This window comes from Oryzias latipes, chromosome 21 (assembly GCF_002234675.1).
Source record: "Oryzias latipes chromosome 21, ASM223467v1".
Classification (NCBI taxonomy): Eukaryota; Metazoa; Chordata; class Actinopteri; order Beloniformes; family Adrianichthyidae; genus Oryzias; species Oryzias latipes.
Genome location: NC_019879.2, coordinates 14319819 through 14340796, shown reverse-complemented (window position 1 = coordinate 14340796; position 20978 = coordinate 14319819). Strand labels below are relative to the sequence as shown.

At 41.6% G+C, this 20978-nt stretch overlaps 1 protein-coding gene across 5 annotated transcripts in view; it reads right to left on the bottom strand.

Moving 5' to 3' along the window:
• Positions 1-10568: 10568 nt before the first annotated feature.
• The window catches only part of enox1 (ecto-NOX disulfide-thiol exchanger 1), a 197887-nt gene continuing 187477 nt past the window's right edge, over positions 10569-20978 (bottom strand). For 4 of the 5 annotated variants that reach the window (XM_004081660.4, XM_020713096.2, XM_011489513.3 and 1 more), the window contains 2 exons: positions 16594-16679; positions 10569-12313 (listed from right to left, as the gene is read on the bottom strand). In XM_004081660.4, coding sequence (XP_004081708.1) covers positions 12182-12313; positions 16594-16679 — 218 coding nt within the window. In that variant the 3' untranslated portion in view covers positions 10569-12181. Of the gene's footprint in view, positions 12314-16593; positions 16680-20978 lie in introns of those variants that run through there. The other variant, XM_011489515.3, reaches the window with a different exon arrangement.

Sequence of the window (20978 nt, the reverse complement as noted above, 5' to 3'; positions counted from 1 at the left end):
GAAGCAGCCAGCTTAATATGATATTTTTCAGATTTTCATCGAGACAATAACAGATCGACCATTCTTGCTTTTATTTTAATCCTATTGAATGCTCACAGAGACACGGAAGTAGCGGTAGGAAGCGGCTTTTGCAGCAAGATTACGGAGGGCGTACCAGATGTGAATGAATACGATGGATGCTTTTGTGCTTTTTAAAATAAATAAATCTGTTCTCTAAACATCCTCCGTGTCTTTAATGCAATGTAATGAGACACACACAGACAGAAATGTGAAGGTGTCTGCTGTAAATCTATGACGTAAATTAATAACAGGATAAATGATCGGTTAGTCAGTTAGCATGTATCCTTATAGCCTTCGAATGTAAAGCAACTGACTGCTAAAGGTAATAAAAGACAAGTCCTGAATATTATTATTCCTATTCGACCCTAAACTACAATATCAGCTGTCTGTCAACCGACCAGCCAGTTGCCCAAATGCCGGCATACATCAAAGAGCTCTGCGGCGGAGCTAGTAGTAGCCTAGCAGGAGCTATTGTATGACAAAGCAGCCTAGTTATCATAAATCTTTTGATATTTTTCTTATATACATTGAGACAGTAATAAAGTGATCATTTTTGTTTTTTATGTTCCTTTTTTGAACGAATATGGGTCACAGAGACACGGAAGTTACCGCTGAAAGCGGCTTTTGCCGGCGTACAGAGAGAGCATATCTGCGTGAATGATTTATGACGTGAATAATTATTGCATTCGAATGGATTAATTATTGCGTTCGAACGTTATAATTATTGCGTTCGCACGAGTTAATCATTTCGAGGGAACAGAATAGTATTTTGAGCGAACGCAATAGTATCTTGTGGGAACGCAATAGTATTTTGTGCGAACGAGATAATAATCTGTGGGAACACGATATTAATCTGTGGGAACAAGATATATTTTTATTTCTTAATGTCAGGACACGGGCTCCGTACTTGCTTTATAAAACCAGTGATGTTAAAAAGCACACAGTAATGGTCAGATACAGCCAGGTCCACAACAGTGGACACACTAGTGGGTAAACCATGACTGATGATGAGGTCAAGAGTGTGCCCCCTGTTGTGAGTCGGGTGCATGACGTGTTGTTTAAAATCAAGAGAGGAGAGCAAGTCCAAGAACTGACATGGGAGGGATAACACAATGTAAGGGTGGGGTTATCTGGATCCCACGAGATAGCACAAAGGATATGACAGTCAGAGGGTGGGTAGCATTTTTCTTCCTGCTCAGTGCTCGTTTTAGAAAACGCCAGTCTACATCAGCAGCTGTTGTACTTTCGTGGTGTTTGATCAGATCACCATGCTGAATACTAAAACCAAAGGTGTGCAGGTTTTGCCTAACATTGTCATCATTTGTGTTTTGAAACATGTTTGGGGGATTTTTGGTGGGAAGCTTTCCCGCTTCTTCTTATCATGTTTTCATGTAGAGATGTGAGTGTTTCAGTTCATTCAGAACCATAACTCATCTTTAGCAAATGTAATTGTTGTCTTGGTAGTGTGTTATTTTAGTCTTCAGTCTCAAGAGTTCTTAAAAAAAGAGTCAGTAAAACAGAACAAAACAAGGACCTTCTCCTTTTCATTGTCAAGTTTCCACATAGCATTTTCTGTTTTATATTGTCGTTCAAGTAGATCTCTACAGATGATTCACGTTTGCATGCTCATCCATCCTCAGTAAACGGGCCCATCGCGATCTCAAAAAATAAAATGCTAGAGTCTAGTAGACACGGATCTGTCTCCATGACAACACAACCAGTTGTCATTGCAGCAGCTGTATGGAGTTAATTCAGTCTCAATAATCAGAAATGCACACAACCTGTTTCACAAATACACACGCTCCGATTCACAAATGTTATTTTATGCAAACGTGAAAAATAAATTCGGAAATACACACCCTGTGTTTCACAAACACACACATTGTGTTTCACACATGCACGCTAAATGTTTTACAAATGCACAATAACTGTTTCTCACAAATGTGCACACTGTGTTTCACAAAAAACATTTTAGAAATTCACAATAAATGCATCAGAAATGCACAGTAGGTGCTTCACAAACATGATTTTTAGGTACACATGTGATGTGAACTCACAGATCATACGAATTGCAGAATGTGCATTCAAAATCCCGTTCTCGTTTGTGAATCTCCCCACATGTGTGAGAGATTTTTCTACGGTGAATATTGAGACTCTTCTGACGGAGCAGGTCAACTAATGTCACCATTGGCTAGTGAATCTGTCAATCAAACTCATGAGCAAAGCAGGCGGGTTCGCTTTTAGCCAATCGAATGGCACCTTACACTTTCTCTACGCTTTCGTGCAGGTTGCAAAAGCCCCGCCCATATTTGATTCTGTACCAGTCGTCGTTAGCGTGTTAGCCTTAGCATGGCTTATCGGTTTATTTGCCGTCGGTTGTCAAAAATTACTGGCTTGTGCAACTTTTCAGTGGTCCTGGAAGCAAGGCAACAGTGGTTTAATGCAGTTGATATTGAATCCATCGAACTCTCTACTGGTCATGAGATTTACAATGAACGTTTCATTCGGGATTGTTTGTACGTTATTCTCTTAGCTTTCATGCTAGCGTCATTTCAACACTCAGACACGGTTTTGATCATATGAAGGTGGAGGAGAAAAATCTGCAACTTCCACAGAAGGTTCTGTGGAGAAACTGGCATCACTTTGCTCCGTACCACGCAGTGGGACTACATTACCTCAAGTTCATCTCACTGTCAATCACAGAGATACCCAATACACCTCCCCTGCTCAGCCCGAAGTCACTTTGCTGGACCTTAATTTTATTTTTTTAATAACTCAAATGTCATTGATTTTATATTGTAATCATATTTCTGCTGCTAACCTCTTGGCCAGGTCACCCTTGCAAAAAAGATCCTTATCTCTATGGGTTTTATAGCTGGTTAAATACTACACAACAAAAGATGGTCATAGAACAACAAAGTGCAAACATTCACCCTTAATTGCAGAGTAAAGTTCAGTGAAAACATGGACAGATTAAAACATCACAATTTAAGCAGATGCCGGGGATCTCTACTGATTTGAATTTTATTAAACTGGAACTAAGTTTCACAACATCCTTACATACAATGAAGTCCCTTGAACAATACAGCAGTATTGATTTGAACTTTGTCTTACTCCCCTCAGTCTCTCTTCTTCTGTATGTAATTATGTCGCTTAAATTAAGTTCTAAACAAACGGGACAGTAAAGATATAGGTCCACTCCCACACGGTCTGAATTCCACAATGGGTTGATGTTGTCTTGCAGTTCCAACATTTGTGGACCCAAAAGAGGACTGTCCCATACCAGGACATTGATCCCAGGATGAGGTTCAGCCATGGATCCACTCTCCTCCCATTCAATCTCTGGAACCAGCATACCCTGACAAAAAAAAATATATATATATATATATATATACTGTTTATGAACAGTGCTGGTTTTTTTTAAAATGTTTTAGATTATGTAGGAACAGTGACCCACTAATAATTACTTATATTGTTGCTGGCAGGCAGACCTCATATCTCCATAACTGTTTATAATTTGCAAATAAGTGAACCTTAACAAAGTAGTGAGATTAGTACATCTGATAGCTCATAATGCCATGCATTGTGATGCATTTTGAACTTGCAGATGTGCTATTCTTCCTACTTTATTTAAAAAAACCAAACAATTTGGAGAAATTGTTTGCACCACACAACAATAATACTTTTCATTCATTTTCGATGAAAATTCATTGTAGTCATTGTGATTTCATTATACTGTTCTTGATACTTTCCACTTAAGTCAAACTGCACACAAATCAGAAGTCCAGTACAGTGAGATTAAATAAAGCATTTACCCGGGGATCAGAAACAGGGTTCTGGGTCAAGCCCAACTGCCACAGCTGATTTGGTGTCATGCTTTGCTCCGTCCTGATTGGATGGCTGTCCCACGCTTCACTAAAGACATCCAAACTAGCCCGGATGTGTGGTAGGAAAATATAGTGGAAGCAGAATACGTGATGTTACTTATATTGAGCAAGTCTTGGTCCTCAGGAGAGGGCAGGATGTTGTAATATAAACCACTAACACTCATGAAGACATCACACCAGAGGGGCTCAATCCTGTATTTGGAAAAAAGCAAAAAGAAATATTATATTGTCAGATTTATTTTTAATACATCATTCACTTTTATGTATATATTAAAGCTTCTAAAACTAGGTTCAACTCACAGTTGATTGTGTACACTTTTCCCGCAATGAAGCTGTTTGTGTCAGTTCTACGTACTGTGATTATTAACTCGGCTATGCCCGCATGTTCTCCTCCGTGATCTCCTCTCACCCTGACAATAACATGAAAATCATGTCTCAAACACATAATTACAAATGCATCGCCAATACAGTACACATCAATTTAAAATGTAATGTTCTTATGTACGTTGCCAATAAGTAGAATTTCTAGGTTAAACAAATGGCAGGAGTGGGTTACATGTATCACTGGGGAAAAAATTGAGGTGAGAGAGACTGTTAAGGGGGGGTAAAATGTTATTCATGAGGGAAAGTTTTAGAGTTGCCTTTGTTTTCAGAGAGGAGCCTAAAAAAAGTTATTTTATTTTTGTACAAATGACCAAGTACTTATACTGCCTGCTATGTGAATAAAATATTTCTTTATGAATAACATGAATACCTCAAAGGAAAGCCATGCTGGTTCACAGCATCACTGAAGAAGGCCAAGTGGGTGTCTGCTATCTTCAGGTACAAGATCTATGGAATACAAGTACAAATACTTTCAACTGACAGATATTTACAGGGGCAAAAATGCTAAATTCCCAATTGACAGGTAAAACAGTAATACAATAGGATGATAAAATATGAAATAGAATAGAATAGAAGGCTATTTAATAATCCCACATAAAAACACACACACATTACAAATAGAAAGAATCAAAAAGATTGATAAAAAAGGTAAATAATTGGAAAATCAGTGGGTAAAATTAATTAAAAGAAATTACTTGTAAGATGCCCTGCCAGAGAGTTGTATTGCCTGATGGCACGAGGAACAAAAGTTTGCTTAGGTCTTTCTGTGAAGCAGCGCTGGGACAGCAGTCTGTTGCTGAATGTGCAGACCTTCCACATCAACAGGTTGTTTCTCCAAGGTGCTTGACAGTCAATGATGCAGCCTTTGAAGGATGTCACGCTTCAGTAATTCCTAGAGAATAAATAAAAACAGGACAAACATGGATTAGATAATTTAGCTGTCTGAGATTAAATTCCATTACTTTCAAATATTTGAAAGGGGAATTTTTTTAAAACTCTCTTGCTATGATAACTTGAGCTTGTAGTAAAGAACAGCTTTAAAAAAAAAATCAGAGACAAGACACTGATCACAGGAAGCCTGTGTGTAATACTTAAAGTAACTTCTACTCCAATCACTGTTGACAGCTGATTTCTCCAATCCACCCTTTCTGTGACAACTACAAAACAGCCTAAAAACATAATGTTTGGGATTCTTGTCATTACGTCATTGAAAGTAAATATCCATCAGGTTGCATCAGCACAGATGAAAGCTTCTGGTCAGAACTTTGTCTAAACACCTTTAAACTGACAAAAAGTCCAAATCTGCAGCTAATCCACTTCAAAACTCTTCACAGAATTTACTACACTGGACAGAGGATGTTCAAGATGGGTCTCAGCAACTCAGACATTTGTCAGCACTGTGACAGTAATCTACCCGACAGTTACATGCACGCACTGTGGTTCTGCACGACTGTCCAGGCTCTCTGGCAGCAGGTATGTGCCGATCTATCAGTCTGGCTTAAAGTTTCAATCACTGCTTCACCGTCACTTTGTGTGCTTGGTGACATGAGTGCCATCGATGTAGAAGGAGGATTAGGCTCTATCATTTTCATAACTCTTTGTATTGCTAAAAAAACTATTTTAATGAATTGGAAAAACAAGAAAAATATAAATATAAGTCAACACAGAAATCTGCTGCTTGATCATATCAGCTTGAAAAAAATGTCAGCCCAAAGTTCAAGTAACTTTGAAAGAATTCAGTCTTTCTGGTCTCCCATAGCTAACTCCATGACTTAGGGGGTGGGGGGCCCTGTTCGTCGCTGCTCCTTGCCCTTCTGCCGTGATTCAGGGTGGGGGGCGGGGCCTCCGGTGCCTGGCCGGGGGTGGTGGGGGCTCCGTTGGTCGGGGGGTCGGGTCTGGTGCCTGGGTGGGGCGGGCTGGGGCGCTGCGTGGTCCTCTGGGCTTGGGTGTGGGGGTGCGTGGTGGGGGGGGGGGGGTGGGGTGGTGGTCTGGCTTGGCTTGGGGGGGTGGTCCCTTTGCCTGTGCTGGGGGGGGTTGGCGGGGGGCACTGCCCGGGGGGGGGGGGGGGCAGCTACACCTGGGGCTGGGATCGGCCCTTCCCTGGCTCTGGGGCGGGACGGGACAACCCTCATGGGGTCCCCGGTCGCTCTGGGTGTCATCCGCTTCGGCTGCGGGGTCTGGCGTGGGGTGGGGTGGGGGGTCTTGTCGGCCTTGTCCTGAGGGGGGGCATTCTGGGGGAGGGGGGGGCCACTATTGGTACGGGGCAGGGGGGGTTGACGGGTCGGGGTCTCCGCTGAGGCCATCGGCGGTTTCCCCGGCCGGTTGGCTGCCTCGGTCCCGTCGAGGCCTGACCAGAGCTCTTCTAGGGCTGGCGTTTGGGGGTGGGGGCCTGGGCTTGCTCCGGGGGGGGGGGGGGGGGGGGGCAACGCTTTCTTGCTCCTCTCTCTCTGTGTGGGGTGGGTGGTGCTGGGCCTGGGGTGTCGGCGCCTCCGGGGGTGGGGCTCCTGGGCTGGGTGGGCCTGGCCCCCTTGCTGGGGGGGGGGGGGGGCAGGGGACAGCTGTTTGACCACCGGGGGACAGTCTACCAGCTGTCCCCAACTTACCCCCTTCCTCATATAACCTCATATTAGGGTGAGGGGGTGGGGGGCTTAGCCTGCGATGAGCCTTGGGGGGGGGGTTACTAGGCAGTGGCCCCCCTCCTATGGTTGCCGTATGGAGTGGGACCCCCTCTTTCGGTTTTATTTGCACCTTAGACATGTAGGGCCCTTGGTAGGGGGGGTGCTTGGACATCACTGCCAGCAAGCAGCAGATGTCCTCCTAGCACCCTACCCGCCAATTTTAACCGCAACTTAGACATTTAGGGCCCCTTGGTGGGGAGGGGGAGGGGACGTCACTGTGAGTAATCAGGAGATGTCCCCTTAGTGCCCTACCCGCCAATTTTAACTGCACCCCCCTTAGTACACACACCCCCTCCTCCCTCAATATATACATCCCAACATAAACACACACACATGCACACACACACCCTCTTAAACACACATACACGCACACACATTTTGCAAGGAAGGTGGGACCTGGGACCATCTGTCCCCTACCTCTTCCCTGGTAGGGGGTACGGGCCCCTTTGCAACGGCGGCCGTGTCCCCGGGGTGCCGGCTTCCTGGGCCCGGCGGTGCTCTCTCCGCACGGTGGGGGGGTTCACATTACATCTGAGCCGGGGGTGTTCGTGTCCCTGGGGGGTGGGTTCTGGTCCTGGTTCTGGTACCTGGGGTTGGGGCGGGGGGATGCCCGGAACTCCTGGGTGGTGGTGGGGTGCTCGTCTGGGGCTGTGGGCGTCCTTCTCCGGTGGGGCCCTGCGTTGGGTTCTCCCGGCGCGGCGGGGGGGCTGCTCTCCTGGTTGGGCGGGGCGGCGCTCTCTTTCCCTCCGTGCCTCCCTGCTCTCTGGCTCTGGGGGCCTTGCGGCGGTCCTGCTGGCCCTGGCCTGGGTGGCGGGCTTGGTCGCCCGGGCGGCGGTTGTTCCCTGCCGGTTCCCGTGTGGCGTTGGGGGGATTCCGGCTGCCGCTGCTGCTGCGGTGGGGGTCTTGGGGTGGGGATGGCTGGGCACTCTCCCTCCTTCCTTTCACGTTCCACCATTCATTTTAGAAGAACATAAACACTCACCTGAGCACAGGTGTTAGCTCACCTTTGCACTAACAGTTTGCATGACTGAATGACTGAAATATTTCTCACTAGTTGGTTTTAAGGCATAAGTATGCGTGTGAACACTATCTGTTTTGTGTACATGTCGACAGGTGGACATTTTTGCAGCTAGCAGGTGTGTTTATAACATTTGAGTGTGTGTGTGGACAGGCTCCGCCCTTTTTGTACTACATTTGAACCTTACCATAATGATTAACAACCAGCAAACTTGTTGCTTTATGCTGCTTCATGGTCTTATCCCCCTTCCCCTCCTATTATCACCCTCCTACCCCCCCTTCTCTCTAACGTCCCTCTCTCTTCTTCCCCTCTTTCCTTTTCCGTCCGGTCCAACACCAAAGATTTTCAAACATGATTGAAATTAATAAAGTTTGGCCTCAATTACAAAAGGGGTTTATTCAGACATACCTTTGGTTTGTCTGAAGATTAATAACCCCTCTTGTTAAAGTAAAATATGTCCAACACACTGCCTGTCACTCTGACACAATCTCACAGGGCTTGTCAGCACAATACGGGTTCTAACGTTAGAAACTTAATGACGCTTCTTTCATTCAACAGTGGATTCACGTCTGTTATATTTAAAAAATGCCGTTTTCATGAATGTCATATGAATTAACTTTTTTGCACACATCTTAAAGTCTGGGTTGTGAAAATACTGTGTCTAACTTTAACCCGGATCGCGTTTACATAAAGGAAGCACACGGAACAGCTAACTAGCTAGTTAGCATAGCATAGCATCAGTGTTTAAACAAATCGCCGTCTCCAAACCAATACTTTTTATTAAATTTTCTTTGCTGCTGTAAATCCGGCATGTTTTTCTCCTTAGTTCCCTCTGAATCTTGTTAAGACCCTACAGATCATTAGCTACAGACGCTAGCTTGAACTGACACCGGCTTGAACTTTCAACTGCTGTGCTGAACAGCTCCCTCCCTCGTCAGTTTGAAAGTGAGGAGTGTAAGGGGCCATTCGATTGGCTAAAAGCGAACCCGCCTGCTTTGCTCATGAGTTTGATTGACAGATTCACTAGCCAATGGTGACATTAGTTGACCTGCTCCGTCAGAAGAGTCTCAATATTCACCGTAGAAAAATCTCTCACACATGTGGGGAGATTCACAAACGAGAACGGGATTTTGAATGCACATTCTGCAATTCGTATGATCTGTGAGTTCACATCACATGTGTACCTAAAAATCATGTTTGTGAAGCACCGACTGTGCATTTCTGATACATTTATTGTGAATTTCTAAAATGTTTTTTTGTGAAACACAGTGTGCACATTTGTGAGAAACAGTTATTGTGCATTTGTAAAACATTTAGTGTGCATGTGTGAAACACAATGTGTTTGTGATAAACAGGGTATGTATTTCCGAATTTATTTTTCACGTTTGCATAAAATGACATTTGTGAATCGGAGCGTGTGCATTTGTAAAAGAGGTTGTGTGCATTTCTGATTATTGAGACTGAATTACTCCATACAGCTGCCATTCCCTGGCAGTGGCTGGTTGTCAGTGCTGATTCCCTCCACCTGCTCGCCTCCATAAATTACTGCCACCCAGCTTCACTCACTGCCGAAATGTCAAGCGTTCAGCCCGTATACCAGCCTGATCTCAAGCCTTTAGCCCGACTATCAGCCTACTTACCTGCCTGTGTTAACTACGCTGCTAAGTCCTGTGAGTTCTAGACAATTTCTCCCTTATTGCTCCTGGAACTTGAGTCTCAGAGATTGAATCTTTACATGTTATCACTCACCAAGCTCTCTAGGAATAACGTTTTCTAGAACAGTGTTTTTCAACCAGTGTGTAGTCTGCCGTGGGAAATTGCCCTCATTAACTGATCTAAAAACATTTTCCATCTCCAGGATATCAGCTCTGTGTTCATCCAAACAGGCCCTGATAAAACACAGAGTAGTTAGGAATATGAAAGATCGTAAAAAAATACTTTTTTCTTTGTGTTTATTTGATTCTATTAAAGACATTTTGATTAGAATGACGGTACTGTAGTGTCAGCTGTTTTCGGAAAAGTCCCGCCCCTTTAATTGTCTCCACCAATCATTCTTTGAGGCTTAATCACATGTCATCAGTCTGACCAATCAGAAGTGGTTAAAGTCCTCACTTCCTTGTTCAGATTCTGCTCACAAAGTCTCTAAGTTCCAACAAAAAGAACAGCTAAAGCTCATATTTATCGGTGTAGCTTTCTGCGGGATCCGGTATCAGACCGTGGAAAAAGTGAACAAAACGATGAAGCTCAGAGACGCGAGTCTGTCTGCGTTCGGAGGCTGTTTGCACTACATCTCATATGAGGCATTGGGTTAAAGTGACAGTGTCACAATGCTTTTGTGACACTGTCACAATGAGTCTTCCTTCCACATCTTGACGCCACAACAAACACACATCAGACAGTTTTTAAATCTTCTAACTGAACTTTTATTAAATCTTTTAGAAAAAACAGCTGCAACTTCCAGCTTTTTCTGCCACAATTATCACAAAAATGCATGTGAGATAGTGAAGGGGCTGTAGATCAATAGAGACTATGAGTTTCTCCTTTTTTTTTTTTTTTGATGCTGGTGTGCTGCGGGATTTCTATCGAGGTTAAAGTGTGCCGTGGCTCAAAAAAGGTTGAAAAACACTGTTCTAGAAGACTCCGCTGCTGCAAACTCTCAAAATTAAACGGTCTTCCGTATCTTAAGCCGGGGCCCCGCCCCCACGCTGAGCTGTGGACTCTGCCCCACCTCCTTCCCCAAGATCCTTACTGACACCAGTACTCTTCAGCTTTTAGCAGGTTAATGTTTTTTTGTTTTGTTTTTTCATACAGAAAACATTTGAAAACTAATTCTGATGAAAAATAGTCAAATAGATTTTATCTATTTTTCCAAACTTTCCTTCAGCTATGTGACAAGTGAACTTTTCTAAGTCACTTCTTAATAAAACTTCCAGTTTTTTTTAAAGATTCTGACCATTTAAACGTTTTACAGTGTTGGAGTAATTAGTTTCAATGCTCGAAAAAAAAGAATCCGGTCAGCTGCTTTGTTTTTCTCAGAAAAACTTAAGGTCTTACGGTTAAGTCAGAGCTCAGAACAAGTGGGACAGTTGAAAGGCATGTCCTCACAAATCAAACCTGAGTTATAACCAACATTTGATGGCAAAAAATTAAAGTTTATATGGAATAAAAAAAAGATTTTTCAAATATAAATTAGGATTGTAAAGGACTTATTTTTCATGAATCATGAAAACACAGAAAATGCTCTTCTGTGATTAAATATCGTACCAACATTTTTTTTAAACGAAAAAAATTTGCAACATTTTGCAGGAAAAAGTGCAGCTGCACTTAAACGTGGCAATCATGACAATTTATTTTATTATTTATTAAGAAAAAGAAAAGTGTCAGACCATAAACCATGCAAATGAACTAATGGATTTCTTTTCTTCCATCATCTTCCTTCTTGCATGTCATCTAGATCATTTATTACAAAGCCTTTTTCAGCTTTAGCCTCAAAGTTCACCTTCAGGGCTAAAACAGTTGACATCTGAGAGAAAAAGCTTATTAGAGGACGACCTCAATAATCATGTTTCTACATAGTTCACATATAAAAATATGAAGCCAACACAACAGTGGAGGTTTAGACAGTCAATATTATAAACATGTGTAGTGGAACACAGCCATGGCTGCTGCAAAGAAGCAAATAAAATATCTGGCAATTCTCCTTCTGAACCCCGGTGTGATAAATCTGTTTGCCGGCACTGGTCTGAAGGAAATCCCGGAGAAAAAAACACAAACAGTCCAACTTTTGACAATAACTACTAAAAGTTTCTCTTTATCAGCTGAAAAAGGGTGAGATCTGTGACGGTTTAACTTTGGTTTACCAGTCGAGTCTCAGTATGGACCGGTTTCATCCTCCGGGTGCACCAGCTATAAAACAGTCATCTCAGAAAACCAGAAGCATTAGGGTCGATGTGGAACGGAGAAGAACTCCACCTTAAAAGCCTTCGTCCAAAAATCAGCAATGATCTGGGATCCTTTTAAAGTTACTAGAGTCCAGTTGAAGGAAAGTTGCTCGTCGCTGGATGTGGGCAGCACAGACACACGTTTTTAAAGTCTGCAGTTTTCTGCGTCTGTTTACACCAGCCTTCACTGTGTGTGTGTGTGCTGTTCCTGCGTCACGCCGTGCTGGGGCTGTCAAAACCGCAGAATTTCCAGCGTTTCTCTAGATTGGCTCCAACTCCACTCAGTTCCTGCTTGAACATGCTGGGCAGACGGACCATCAGGTGCTCCAGCTCCATCGCGGTCACCTGTGAAGAGACAGCAGGAGACGCAAAACCAGGAAGAAAGAGAAATATGTGTTTCACGATAAAAACAATCAGAATTTTAGAAAGGGAAGATTTACCAAAGAGGTATAGCATGTAGCCTACTAGCCTTTGGTTGTAAAGCGACTGTTAACAAGTATGCTAATAAAAGACAAGTCATGAATATTATTATTCCTATTCGACCTTAAACTACAATATCCCAGCTGGCCGTCCAAATGCTGGCATGACAAGCACAGGAGTTCTGCGGCGGAGCTAGGAGCTATGTCTTATGATATTTTTCTTATATTTATTGAGACAATAATAAATGGATCATTCTTGTTTTTATTTTCCCTTTCTCGAATGAATGTAGGTCACAGAGACACGGAGGTTACCGCAGAAAGCGGCTTTTGCGGCAGGACGGAGAGCATATCCGTGTTTATGAATGACTTATGACGTGAATAATTATTTTGTTCGCACAAATTAATTATTTCGAGGGAACGAAATAGTATTTCGTGGGAACGAAATAGTATTTCGTAGGAACGGAATATTAATCTGTGGAAACAAGATATATTCTATTTTTTCCTTGTCAGGACACAGGCTCTGTAGTTTTATTATAGTTGTTATTGATAATATTAAAACAGCAGTTGCTTTAACTAAGGCCAGGGCTCTGACGGCCCAGATGGACCAACATAATTTGAGGGGCTCAGATTTCATTTTAAATATTGCCAATGTCACTTTTGTAATGCTTAAAGAAGCTTATATGGACAGTTTCTTAATCCTTGTCAGTAATGATACTAATAGTGACAGAAAGATTTGGGGGGATAAAAGCTTTTTTCTGGGGGGGCAGCTGCTCCCCTGTAGCTCCGCCCCTGGCGAGCAGATTGCAGGCCCTGTTGGCTCACTAAGAGTTGAGGTGAACTTATAATTAGGAGTGTAACGATTAATGATAAATTGCTTTGTTTTCCTAAGATCCACCCAGATTACTCTGTTTGTGGCATCATCAGGTTCATCGAATCAACCTTAATCGTTATAAAATCTGTTATAAAATCATTTCAAAATGAGATAAACTGATAATCTAATCGAAATTGGAAAATACCATTTGGATTGAGACATGGTAGGTTTACTTTACCCTAACGTAAAAACAACCAAGTGCACCACAGCAGACAACACAAATGTGATGTCAGCAAAAACTGATCAGTCCATCATTCCAGTCCAATGTGTGGAAACACTTTGAATTTAGCAAATACATGTGACCATACAGTGTGCTAGTTCTAAGAATGTTCCTTTTGGATTATTTGAATGTGGAAAAACAACAGTAAACTGAACTTTAGGAAACTAAAATGTCAATGGATCTGACAGTCATTCTTTTTTCCTTTTTTGTTTGTACACATATTTAATATACAGTTGATTAGCTTAAAGAAACACAAGGATTGGTACTATACAATAGAAGTAACAATATGAATTTATGAATCGAATCATTGTTAAAATGAACCATTACACCCCTACTTATATTAGTAAAAAAATATGTTTTATTCTTGCAGAGAAAATCAATTAATGTTTCAGTCTCACACAGGGTCTGACACTGAGTGTGAAAAATCTGCACTTACAGATCTGTCTACCTGTTTGACATTGAAAAGCAGCAAAAACCTATGGTGTCAATTCAGCGCCTAATGTATTGCGCATCAACATACCAGTTTCAGAAGTTGAGTCTTTCATATGTTTTTCAAATATTTTAATTTATTAAATGATCAAACGTGTACTCTATGTAACCGGAGGACGCCAGCATAGTCAGATGAGCTCCACCAGTAACTGCTAGTGAAAAAAAATGTGAATTGTCACTAGGAGTAACCCTTGTGCTATCCTAGGCACTTTAACATTGGGAGTTGGGTCATCTAGACCCACCAGACAGTGCTCTGAACGTTTTTTCACTGGTGTCCACGGATTACATGAAATGTTTCCACCTTTATCCACCTTTGTCATGGTAGGGAGAACACGTCAATGCAAGGGTGGGGTCATCTAAGATAGCACGAGGGTTAAACCAGGCAGAGCAGGAAACTTTTGGGAGTTGTTGTTCCCTCTGTGGCTTGTCCTCTCTCCTCTCAGTTCCAACTGTTCAACCCTTTTGGGACATCGGAAAACCATGGCTAAGACATTTACATTTCTGTACTGGGCTATGCATATCAACACAGCAGGATGTAACAAAAACTAACAATATGAACAGATCTTCCACATCTGAAGCCCCGGCGTAGTGGCAGAGATCATGTGGAGTGAACACAGGCAGGTAAGTGGGCTGGTAGTCGGGCTACAGGCTTGAGATCAGGCTGGTATACGGGCTGAACGCTTGACATTTCGGCAGTGAGTGAAGCTGGGTGGCAGTAATTTATGGAGGCGAGCAGGTGGAGGGAATCAGCACTGACAACCAGCCACTGCCACTGATTGTGTTGTGTTGTGAGTTATTGAATTGTGAGTTGTTGTGTTGTGAGTTATTGTCCTGTGAGTTGTTGTGTTGTGAGTTGTTGTGAGTTAAAGTGTTGTGTTGTGTTGTGAGTTATTGTGTTGTGACGAATTGTAGTGTGTTATTTTGTGTTGTGAAATCTAAAGTGTTGTGTTGTGACCTTTCTGGGCCACTGTAATTAAGCGCTGAATTGACACCATAAAAACCGCTGAACAAGATCATTTCTTAAAGTGACCTTTGAAAAAAAACTTTTTCTCATCATTAAATTTAGGTTTCTGTGAATGGGATGAATTAAATTTTAACTCAAAACATTTAAATGTAAATCATGTGAACAGCAAAATAACACAAATAGTTGTCCTATTCAGAATTACAAATCACTGTGGTTTTGATATACAAATCTGTTCATTTCTTTTAAAGTCTACATTTTAGAAATGAACAAGAAAGTGTCAGAGAAGGGTTCCGCCGCAGTGTTACTACAGGTTTAGAATGACTTATAACAGAATTTATAAGTCTTTATCAAGAAAATATTTTTGATTTTATGAGAGAAGCCTAAGGTCGGAGAAGGTCGGTAGAATTTTGAATGCAGACCGCATGGCCCACGGCCGCACTTTGGACATGCCTGGTCTAAAGTAAAAACATTGTCAAATAGATCTGGACTGCAGCTGAGGAACATCAAAGTTAGCAGCAGTTTGATTTCTTTGAGAAACAAAAACGTATATTATTTGGGAAAAACATTAAAAATGTATCCAGAAAAGAAATGAAAACAGGAATCATACGTCAATGTAAATAAGAATCTAATTTTATCTTGTGTGGAAAATAATGACCACATAAACACTGTCAAGTTCTACATGATACCCTTTTGGACAGATGTCCCGGTTGTCACATGTCCAATAAAAAAATCTAAATCTAAAAAGTCCATGTCTTAAGACCCAACAACATAGTAGATTTATTAGCCGTGGCCCGCTACACTTGGAGAATGTATTTGTGCCTTATTGATGGGTGTCAAAATTAGCCAACAGTTAGCCATGAAGCTGAAGCTCTTGTTAAAAGATTTTTTCAAGTGAGCTCACAGTTAAAAGATCGAACAAGCTTAATAGGACATAGTATTAGCTACTTGTGCTCTGGTCCACCTGCAAACAGTCTAAATGCTTTTCCAGGATCGGAAGAACTTTGGACAATGACGTTCCCATTTTCTGGGACTTTCAACCCTAAGCCTCCAATCAGACCTGCTGCTGCAGCTTATTTCATTTTTTTTAGTTCATGTTACTGAGATAAGACATGTCGTGGGTTTATAACAGCAGAGGGGTAATGGCCGACACAAATAGCTCTAGCGTTTCCTAGTACAGCGCACACATCAAGCACCATCAAGTTCATCCCAGGTGGATTTACATGATCCCAGTGAGGCAAACTGTACAAAAACCTGAATTGTAGAAGAGACTTGATTGATGTGTGGCGCTGACATGCAGCAATGTTTGCCGGGATGGTTTCTCAGTTTAAGGAAGTGGAAAATGTTGTTTTTTTCTTCTTCTCTGTTTATGTTAGGGTATATTCTAGCAATTCACCATTTATTTTTTTAGCGCTGGCTTTTCTGTATCACAAAAATTATAAATTTATGTAAGTATTATTTTGGTCATCCAGTTTATTTAGTGCAAAGAGCAGAAACGGTTGTTGCTTGTTAACACATTCTTTCCTTACAGTGAAAAGTATTTACTCTACATTGTTTTGCAGTCAGGTTTAAAAAAATGCTTTGACTCTTGTTAATGTTTCACTCGCACAGTATTCACAGATAATCATTTAGCAGATGTTACTAATTTTCAATTTAAATGTTTACCTTTGCATCCAGTTTTTGAATGTACGACCACAGATATTCAAGATTGGCTCCAAACGGATGAACGTGGAGAAATGTGGACATGATGCCTGAAGGAGATAAAAAAGGGGGAAAAGGGGTTCAAAACAAAATCATGAAGAACTGCAAAGTGAAAGAATTTACAAGACACATTCATTACATCTGCATCAAACAACATCAAAACAGAAGACAGTCAAGCCAGAAAACAGCAGAGAGAGCTCCTGAGATGAGGTTCTGTAGAAGTATCTGTTAATACAGGAGTATTGAGGGGTTTGGTGAGGGGGCATGAGAAAAGTGGAGGAAGAGAATAGAAAGGAAATCTAGGGGCACCCCAGGAGGATGCTGCAGAGCCACAACTAATTTCCTTGACTTATGTGGCAAAACGTTGGCAATTACAGGAACACCAGACTTGCTCACATGTAACAGTGGAACCAGAGCAGAGCTGGAGGGTGACTGGGGGGTGTTTGGAGTGGTGAGGGGTTGCAGTAGAAGAAAGACTGGAAAAAGAGAAAGTGAAACTTCCTCATCTCTTTTCACATCCACACATTGAAAACAAGAAGCTGCTCAGTGGTGGCTCCACTTCACACCTAATGAAATGCTTTTACCAACAACCAACTGGAGGGAAAATCAAGATCTAAAGGGCTCCTTTATCTTATTGAAATGATTTTTCTCTGATATTCTTAAAAGATTTGTCTTCTTAATGTTTCCTCTTCACTCTTAATTTGAATTAAAAGATTACATGTAATGAAACACATGAGCATAACATGAACAGCAGACTGTTTTAATTTTTTTTAGAGCCTGAAAATGTGGGTACAGAGGGCATCAAACAAATCAAATTTTCTGTCACACTGACCACAATAGGTCATCACTGAGCATGTGCAGACAATTTGCAGGCTCTGCTGAGCAGCAGTGAAGGGAGTTCTGCTGCTGTGATGAATATGACTCAATTTTACAGAGAGGGCTTTTAAAAGCAGCAGCACCATCAGGGATGAAGACACTTTAAACAAACCTATTTTTAAGGGAGTCAGTCACAACTTTGGTCTATTGCCTGAGTCTACCCTAAAAGTTGATCAAATATGCTGAATCAAACCATCTTTGAACCATCATGTTTAGGTAATTGTTCTCATGATTTCTTAAGTTGTGATGAATCCCACACATCCATGTGTCACTGGAAAATATATCAACACACCTTTATTGAACATTGAGAATAATGCAACATGTGTCCAGAAGAAGGCACTGTGTGATAAAGATATCATAGAGTTTAAAAAGGTTTAGAGTTTGTGATTTTGTGGTGCCACAACTGTGAAGAAACTTTCAACACCTAAAACAGTTTTACACCTAAAATTCATCACTGGTAAAATCATGTCAGCTGCATGACATGAACACAAGCAGAGAACAGAAATCACCAGAGCAGCTGAAGTTGTGTAGGTGTCTGTTGGACAGATAAATGTGAGCAAACATGCCCGTCAGTGGCTAAAACTAATCGTAACCCTTATGCTATCCTAGGCATTTTGACATTGGGAGTTGGGTCATCTAGACCCACTAGACAGTGCGCTGAACCTTTTTTCTTCAATGATTTGTGAACCTCACTGGTGTCCTTGGATTACATGAAACGTTTCCACCTTTATCAACCTTTGTCATGGTAGGGAGAACAAGTCAGTGCAAGGGTGGGGTCATCTAAGATAGCACAAGGGTTAAAATATAGAAACAAAACAAGTGTGAAAGGAAAACATGTTGATATTTATTAAATGTGTTTACAGAGCTGCATTTTGTCAATTTTTGCATCATCTTACAAGCTATTAGTGCTTTACAACATGCTTTACAAATGATTATCTAGACCAGGGGTCGGCAACCTGCGGCTCTGGAGCCGCATGCGGGTTTTTCATCCTTGTGCTGCATTTCTCTCTGGTTTTGTAAAATAACTATCATGTTCTTCTAAAAAGACAGTCAGTGGCAAACTCGTAGGAGGCACAGGAGCGCCCAAGAAAAAAAAAGCCCCCCCCCCCAGTCTAAAACCACCCATTTCCGCGTAAAATTAATTAATTTTGCTTTGGGGCGCCCTTACAATCCTATCAAGGGCGGGTTGCACGCGGGGTAAAACAACTTGGAGCTGCAGAGGATGTGAAAAGGTAGAGAGGCGGGGGAGGGGCTTAGACTCACCGCCTATGATTACAGACCCGCAACAAACTAACAGCTGCTTACTAATAAAAATAATAAAAAATATAATAAAATAATAAAATAAAATAATATACTTTATTGGGTTTACTGGATTTAAAGGGGAAAAAAAATAGAAATGAGTCTGCATCGAAGTGAAAATGTTGCGTTCATCTGACTCATCTTAACTCTGTGTTTGACAGACGGAAAAGTATATTCAAGGTTTTCGAACATGGACAAAAGATCAAAGGAAGCATCACGCTCATAAATAATTAAAATTAATAAATAAATATCCTGATAGCGTTTTTAATCAATACAAGTATCGCCAAATGAACTATCGCGATATATTGGCAAAACAATTTTTTTTAACATCCCTTGTGTTGCGGCTCTTTGTGCTTTCATTTCTGTGGGAAACAGATCTAATTGGTTGATCTGTGAGTGGTAAAGGTTGCCGACCCCTGGTCTAGACTCACAACAGCAGAAAAAACATAAATTAATCAAAAGATATAAAATATTTCTTATAAAGACTAAAGCTGCGTTCATAGTGAACGGGTCAAGTTCACGTTGGCTGCCTCTATTTGAAGCGGACACGTGTGTGAGGAGCTAACACTAAATGTTTTTAGCCTGATCGCTACATGGAAATCACATCGATAACCACATTTCGACGTCCGGAGATCATTAACAGACTCTACCAGTATGGTGAGGTTCTCCATCTACTGTAGGAGTTGCGGCTGAATGTCGGCGCTTCGAGCGGTACTTCCGTCTGTCTGTAACCCTTTCTGACGACTTGTTATCCAGCATTAATCAGAGAAAGGAAAAATTAAATACAACAACAAAATTAGAGGAACTTATATAATCTTCTTAATGCAAATAAGTTGGCCTTGGACCCTCCCAATTAATTGAGACACTGAACTCGTCATGTGTCCTGAGAGGAGTTCCCCATTGGTTGATACGAAGCGCTGTCTTCGCAAAGTTCCGATTTTTAAACTCTAGACGGCTGCAATTCTCAAAAAATGCAAATGCATGAAAAACCCTGAGAATGGACCCTTTTTTTTCAAAGACAGTTTTAAAAAGGAGCCTTAGAGATCATTTTAAAGAAGTTTTATGATTCTAACGATTGTAATAATTTTATTGTTTTAATGATTGTCTGTATAACTGCTGTTTTATCCTGATTTTTGTTGTTTGTCTCTCCTGTGACTTTTTTTTTTGTTTCTCAAAAGGGCTTGCCTTTTGCCAGGCCACAGTGGAAAATAAGAATTTCTTGCCTAGATAAATGAAGGTTAAATAAATAAGTCATGCTGTTCCCGGACGGATACAGCTGTCCGACTCTCAAATCACGTTGCAAGACCTCTGATCGTGTCTATACCTTGACTTAACATTTAATCTGGCTGCCACTCCCACGCGTATCTCATTTGGTGTGAGCACAGCTTAAGAGAGAAGGAAAGTTTCAAGACAGGATTTGCTCTTGTATTGACACATTTTTTAAGATTTCTTTTCAGATAAATTCACCTAAACACTGTAAATTTGTACATTGAAAAGTTTCCTATCCATGAAAAGATATTCCAGACACTTTTATTTAACATTTGTAACTTTTAAAGGAGGTTATCACAGTAGCTGCTGTAGGAAAAAAATCTGTCGCTTTGAGATTACTTTGCTTGCGTGTTCAAAAAAAGTCGAGAAAAAGGAAACCACTGGATTCGACCGGATTAAGATTAACAAATTTACTTCCCTAACATTATTTCTAAAACAGAGTAAAACAAAATAAAACAGACATCCGGGTTACCAAAGTTTCAGAGCTTGCACAGCGCAAAATTACCAACGTCTTAACATGCCAGCCTGTTGAGAACAAAAAGGCTCCTCTTCGTCCCGGTGTTTTATCCTGTGGATTCAGCCCCCTCCTCAGGAAAACAATATGGCTGCTACACTCCTACTCTGGACGCTTGGATTGGCCGGCCGAAAGGTCTGCCCACTTCCTTCAGTCCATATTTGGAATCACAGCATTCAATTCCCGCTTCAGACGTCCAGGGGGTTTCTTCACAGACGGACATCTGTCCGGCCACAGACTGTGTCCCCATGGGGTCCAGCACAGTCGCCCGGATCCTTCTCCGCAGGCAGTCAGTCCCAACTCTTTGTCTTTCACATGTGAGTTGGCACCTTCAGAGGTTCCCATACATTGAATCGGATCCTAGAGGCAATTTAATTCTGGTCCATGTCAG